Source organism: Rhinopithecus bieti, unplaced genomic scaffold, assembly GCF_001698545.2.
Source record: "Rhinopithecus bieti isolate Rb0 unplaced genomic scaffold, ASM169854v2 scaffold_9919, whole genome shotgun sequence".
NCBI classification, from domain to species: Eukaryota; Metazoa; Chordata; class Mammalia; order Primates; family Cercopithecidae; genus Rhinopithecus; species Rhinopithecus bieti.
Window position 1 is genome coordinate 2,904,089 of NW_016806411.1, and position 2,647 is coordinate 2,906,735.

At 41.7% G+C, this 2,647-nt stretch overlaps 1 protein-coding gene across 4 annotated transcripts in view; it reads left to right on the forward strand.

Moving 5' to 3' along the window:
- Positions 1 to 292: 292 nt before the first annotated feature.
- The window catches only part of NUP107 (nucleoporin 107), a 63,805-nt gene continuing 61,450 nt past the window's right edge, over positions 293 to 2,647 (forward strand). For 2 of the 4 annotated variants that reach the window (XM_017876194.1, XM_017876197.1), the window contains exons 1-2: positions 293 to 410; positions 2,325 to 2,416. In XM_017876194.1, the coding sequence (XP_017731683.1) occupies positions 403 to 410; positions 2,325 to 2,416 (100 nt within the window). In that variant the 5' untranslated portion in view covers positions 293 to 402. Of the gene's footprint in view, positions 411 to 689; positions 988 to 2,324; positions 2,417 to 2,647 lie in introns of those variants that run through there. The other 2 variants (XM_017876195.1, XM_017876196.1) reach the window with 2 other exon arrangements.

A 2,647-nucleotide genomic window follows, 5' to 3' on the forward strand; every position in this document is an offset into this window, starting at 1 on the left:
ACCAGGAAATGACTTCACGTTTTTCCAGACTATCAACATGCTTCATTTTTCCCAGTAGGAGAACCCAGGGCCTGTTCCACGCCCACAGACGTTGGTCAGGCAAAGCGGCCGCAAGGCGTCTGGACTAAACGCAACCAGCTCCCGCCCCAGGTCCTGTCTGGTCCAGCCAGGCACACATTGGCAAACTTTTGCGCCTGCGCCCACCGGGCCTGCACCTGTAGGCTGAAGTGGCGCACGCGCTAGATGGGAACGTCGTTTCTTCTCCCCTACCCCTTTTCTGTGGGGCTGTTTTAGGGAGAGACTGCTTCCGGGTCGAAGGGCTTGCTTCCGGAGAGCGGGAAGGCTAAAACGCGGTAGCTGAACTGGAGCCAACGTTTATTCTGTGTGGAAAAGGCTTTAGCCATGGACAGGTCAGTTCTGATGATGGCAGCTGAGCCCAAAGCCTTGCCCCTCTCGCCTGTTGGCGAAACGAAATAGGTGAAACTAGACTCCCAGAAGAAGCCAAGGAGGTCCCGGGTGCTTCCCCTAAGACTCCTTCCCCATGCCGGGAAATTTGTCTACAAATGGGGAAAGGCCGCTTGGCCTGCGTCGGGGTGGGGTACGGATCATAATGGTCCCCTACATTCCAACTACGTTCTGCGATCTATTGGCGCTTTGGGGCAGCAACGCTGATCGCTCCTGGGGTGGGCGGGGTAGGTAGCCCGGCGTTCGAAATGCTAAGTGACCAGCCTGAGATCACAAAGCTAGTCAGTGAAGATACTGGGATCTCAGCTCAGACTTTCTGATTACAAGTGCCAGCATCAGATACTGAGTTCCCTCTATGATCTGGGTACTGTGCTAGCCGCCTGCAACAAAGATCAGTTATTCAAGATCCTTCACCTCGGGGAATTAGTTGTGTAGTGGAGACAACCAAGCGGTATAAAGTGATAAGTGTTTGGGGGCGATTAAGTCTCCCTGTCACTCTATCAGAAAGACCTCTCAAGGAAGGTAACTTTCTAGCTGGTCTTTGCATAATAATGGTACATTATTCGTACTCCAAACATTGAGTACCTACCATGTGACTGCCATTATTGCCTTTGAATATATATTATCAGTTTATTTAATCTTCAGAACAAGAACAATCCTATGAGGATAGGTACTGTTATCCCTTTTTCATATATAATACTGAGACTAAAAGAGGTTAAGGAACTTGCTGAAAGTTAGGAAGCTAATAAATACAAGAACCAAATTGCCAGCCTGCCTCTGTGTATCTCCAGCCTACCTGAGGCCTTTAAGGAGTAATTAGTTGTTGACCAGGTGCCCAAGGGGGCAAATGTAGGTCTTTGTAAAAGAAACATATTCAAAGGTGCTAGGATATGAAAAACAAAAATACATGTAGCTCAGTGGTCACATGCAGTATATGTTTAAAGTGATGTTTGTGGCGGAATAGAAGACTGAACGCCTAAACTGGGGTCACATTGTAAATATCATTTTAGGAAATTTGCACTTCTATAAACCTGAGAGAGCTATCTGAAGGTTTTTTTTTTGTTTTGTTTTGTTTTTTAATTTTAATTATTAAACGTTTAAAATTGTTTCTATGTGGTTGTTTCCCATACTTTCCTGCTGAAGGTTTTAAGTGGAGGAAAAGCATATTAGATTCTTGTCTTAAACACAGGCCTTTTAGTCCACACAATTTAGTTTCTAGACCTTTGAGTGAAACTGACAGAGAGTGTTGTGATGGGACAGGAGACCTCTTCGGTTGAAATAACTTGAAGGGTCATTTTGCTACAATTTACCAGAATTCTTTTACTTACTCTTCTATCTCACAAGCTCTGTTTGTTGTTGTGGTTGTATCTCACAAGCTCTGGTTGTTGTTGTTGTCTGGTGGTGGTGGTTGTCTGGTTGTTGTTGTTGTTTGTTTTTTAATAGTACCCATGGTTTAAAGCATTTTGGATTCTGCAGAAAATCTTTTAAGAGAGAATTCCTGCAATTAGGTAACTCCTCAATCCAGCAAGGGAAATAAGATTCACTTTTATGAAGCAATTACCTAAAACAGTGTTATAATATAGATTCCAAGTGTTGAAATAATTCCTTAGGAAAAAAGAACATAGTGAGTACTAGAAAGTCAGAGAAGTCTTTGTGCAGGTAAGATTTGAGTAAGACTTTGAAGAATAAGCAGGATTTGGAGCCACGAGTGCATTCTCAGCAAAAGATCCAAGACTTGGCTACTGGAATGACCTATATCTTAACTTACTTAGGGTCCTTTACTCCAGCTGTGATGATAAAATTCTTTACAAATGCTATATTCTCATTTCACTTATATAAGCTTGATTATACTACTTTAGGAGTGGCTTTGGAGATATATCATCCCCTGTAATCCGGGAGGCAGAGGTGACACGGACTGCACGGAAACAGAGTGCTCAAAAAAGAGTTTTAAGTATCCTTTGCGATTTAAGCATCATTATAAAAATTGTAACATGTTTGGAATCAGTGTTGTACAATTTTCTTTTTATAAGAGTATTAAGTGTTAGCTATAATAAAGTCCTGTAGAAATGTTTTCACTCCACAGAGCTGTCATTTGGTAAATATAATGCAAAATTTAATAAGATTATATTTCCTTAAAAATAAAGATATTTCTTTCTTTTTTTTTTTTTTTTTTTTTTTTTTT